Source organism: Juglans regia, chromosome 8 (assembly GCF_001411555.2).
Source record: "Juglans regia cultivar Chandler chromosome 8, Walnut 2.0, whole genome shotgun sequence".
In the NCBI taxonomy this organism is placed as follows: Eukaryota; Viridiplantae; Streptophyta; class Magnoliopsida; order Fagales; family Juglandaceae; genus Juglans; species Juglans regia.
In genome coordinates this window covers 26,261,326-26,264,623 of record NC_049908.1, presented here as the reverse complement: position 1 = coordinate 26,264,623, position 3,298 = coordinate 26,261,326, and the positions used below count along the sequence as shown (strand labels likewise).

Sequence of the window (3,298 nt, the reverse complement as noted above, 5' to 3'; positions counted from 1 at the left end):
TTTGTTTACGCTCATGTTTTCCTTTTCAATCCCTAAAATGAGAATGTCCGGGCCATAAGCAAAACGTTTGATATGTAATCTTCTTGGCCACATGTACATGCAGTTCTGGTCCAATTGTTGGTTCCAGACATAAATGTTTTGGCCTTGTTCATAAATTAAGTAGAAATTTAAAGTTGGATATTGAATTGTTCCTCTGTTTGCATGTGGTCCACAAATCAGTAATGTTTTTTTCTTCATTAATGAATATATTAGAGAGAAGTGGACAAGTGGTCGGCTGTAATATATAGGTTCTAAAGAATATGCATGTGCGGACCCAACAATATTTTAAATGAAGTTTGTACGTGATAGGACAGTATTTAGCATTATTATTCCTAATTACAGAGGAGGTAACGCCATATTAGAGAAACAAACTAAAAAATAATTATTTAAATCTCAGGTAAGAACAACCAGATTTATTACACTGTAATAGAAATTTAAGAAGACAGAAATAGGAAAATGCTTTCTTATTCCACGTTGATAAATTATCACGCAAGAAGGACAACCTCGTTTTGGCAGCTAGAGATAGAAGCAGCTAAATAGTGAGCATTTAAAGACACTCTTGGAACAAATACAAAGAAACCAAAACATGCAGATTAAGGTATTCTTCAATGGTTGGTAGAAGCCAAGCTGTTTCCAATGTCAATGACAAATCGGTATCTTACATCACCCTTAGCAAGACGCTCCATTGCCTTGTTAAGGTAGTCTATTGGAATAAGCTCAATGTCTGCTGTGATGTTATGTTTTGCAGCAAAATCTATCATCTCTTGTGTTTCCTTCAATCCTCCAGTGGCACTCCCCGCAACCATTTTTCTTCCTGTCAAAACAGGTCTTATTAACTCGATAGCTATATACGAACAAGATGGAATTCCAACTTATAACAAAGGGAAAAGTTAGTAATTGACTTGAAAGGAAATTACCCATAAGTAGAGGAAAGACTGGTAGCTCAAGCGGTTTCTCTGGTGCACCCAACATAACAAGCTTTCCATGAGACTTTAATAGACCAATTAAGGGCTGAATAGAATGCACAGCAGATACTGTATCCAGTATTCCATCAAACGTGCCCTGGGCAGCCTGTACAAATTTTATAGTTTTAACAATCACTCTCTATTAATATTATTAGACTATATATCAAGAGGAGAAGTAGAGAAAAATGTTGTTAGCTAACACTCACCTGTAATTGTTCTTGGTCACGACTATTTAAGAACGAGTCAGCACCAAGATGCCCCAGAGCTTCATCTTTCTTGTTGGCGGAGGTACTAATTACAGTCACTTTTGCTCCGAAAGCCTTGGCAAATTTAACACCCACATGACCAAGTCCACCTAGGCCAACAATCCCAATGTGTTTACCAGGCTCTGCTAACCCATAATATTTCAAAGGACTGTAAAGTGTAATCCCAGCACAAAGAAGGGGAGCACTAGCATCGAGTGGTAAGTTTTCAGGGAATCGAATGATGTAGCGCTCATTAGCTACCATAGTGTCTGAGTAGCCTCCGTATGTAATTGTGCCATCATGGTATATGTGATCATATGTCAGTATCGTTTGGGGACAGTAAATTTCAAGGTCATTGTTGCAGTTCTCGCAAGAGTGGCATGCACCAACCACGCATCCCACTCCCACTTTGTCTCCCACTTTAACTTTCTTCACCTCGTTCCCTACTTCTGTCACTTCCCCAACAATTTCGTGCCTGCAATTGAAATATGAAAGTCCAATGTTATTGCAGACTGAAGTAGTTACGTCTTTGTGTACCAAAAGATCAATTGACGTACGTGTTTGTTGATCTTTTTTAGGCTACACAATCGCTTAAAATGAAATGGAAACTTACCCAGGAACAAGTGGGTATTTGGAACTACCCCACTCGTTTTTGATCTTGTGAAGGTCGGAGTGGCATATCCCACAATAAAGAACTTTGAACCTTACATCCTTGTCTCCGGTTGCCCTATAGATATACCATTTAAAGCACAAATTGAAAACTCAGAAGCTTGAGAAAACAATGCATAACGACAACCAATGAGAGACAATCACAATCCTTGTTAGTTGATCAAAATTTGAAACTATTAAACATTAATGTATTTACTTTAAATGCTAAGAGAAGAAAACAGAAAGGAAGGGAAAACCGATCAAGTAAGAATGGAATTAAGGTGGGGAGCGAGAGATCGAGAGGGGACCTTCTGGAGAATTTAAAAGGCGAGAGAAGGCCAGAAGAATCTCTAGCTGCCCATCCAAAGGCCTTCACCGGGTGCTGTTCTTCGGGTGCTTTCTCCATTTTTGTCTTTTCTAGACACGTACGTACGTACTATAAAAACAGCTAACAAATAGTAACAATAGAGTGAGAGTTTAAGCAGATAACAATGAGAGAGAGATGTATGATAGGTATGGGATGTGAATTGTGGAGGCCAGAAACAAGCGTTCGATGTATATATAGCGGGAGTGGTGCAGTATTGAATTGGGGTTGGGATGACGTATTCGGTGAGCAAATGGGGGAAATACGTGAGGTAATGGCTTTTGTAATCTTGTTGACTGACGTACTCGATTAGCTAATCTTTTTGTCTTCGATACAGAGATCGGTGCATGGTTTAATTTGGCTGACGTACTCGATTAGCTAATTCCTGAATGTCTCGTCAGTGTTCTTATATATAGATTTTATCATCTATATACCTATGAAATTATTATATTATAGATTGTTGGAGGTTATTGAAAATTATGAAAATGAAATAAAAAACTAATTAAAGAATATAAAGTAATTAAAAAGATATAAATAATAAAAAATAATAATATTTTATTATTATAGAGAATGTGATGACTAATTAAATATAGATTTTTATTTTTATTATTATTATAAAAAATAATACTTCCATTAATAAAAGGAGATTACATACATTTGTCAAGCCAAATGACTTGAAAAATAAAGTCTGGAATACAATCCCAGCATATAGCAATATCCTCCACATTTTTCACATACCAAGTTGAAGTATGAGTTGTCCTATTTCCCTTTCTAGGAACATAAACAAAAGAACAATTAACAAAACATGAAGAAAGAGACTTAATTTCCCTGTATAACAGCCCCAATCTTAGAGAGACATCCATAGCATTTTGCTCCAAAGCCTCCACCACCAACAAGCAATCAGATTCCACTTGAATTCTTGAGATGCCCATACTTGCCCACAGTTGAAGACCCCAAAAAATAGCTTTTAACTCCACAACTTCTGGTTCCTCAACTTCTCTCTCAACCCTGGATGTAGCCATCAACACCTTACCTTG

General features: G+C 37.1%; 1 protein-coding gene across 1 annotated transcript; it reads right to left on the bottom strand.

Moving 5' to 3' along the window:
• Nucleotides 1-488: 488 nt before the first annotated feature.
• On the bottom strand, nt 489-2,423 carry LOC109003644 (probable mannitol dehydrogenase). Its single transcript, XM_018981879.2, has 5 exons — nt 2,206-2,423; nt 1,863-1,976; nt 1,211-1,724; nt 957-1,110; nt 489-853 (listed from the first exon to the last, which is right to left on the bottom strand). Exons 1-5 carry the CDS (start codon nt 2,301-2,303, stop codon nt 645-647), a joined length of 1,089 nt encoding a protein of 362 aa, XP_018837424.1. The 5' UTR covers nt 2,304-2,423; the 3' UTR covers nt 489-644.
• Nucleotides 2,424-3,298: the final 875 nt, after the last annotated feature.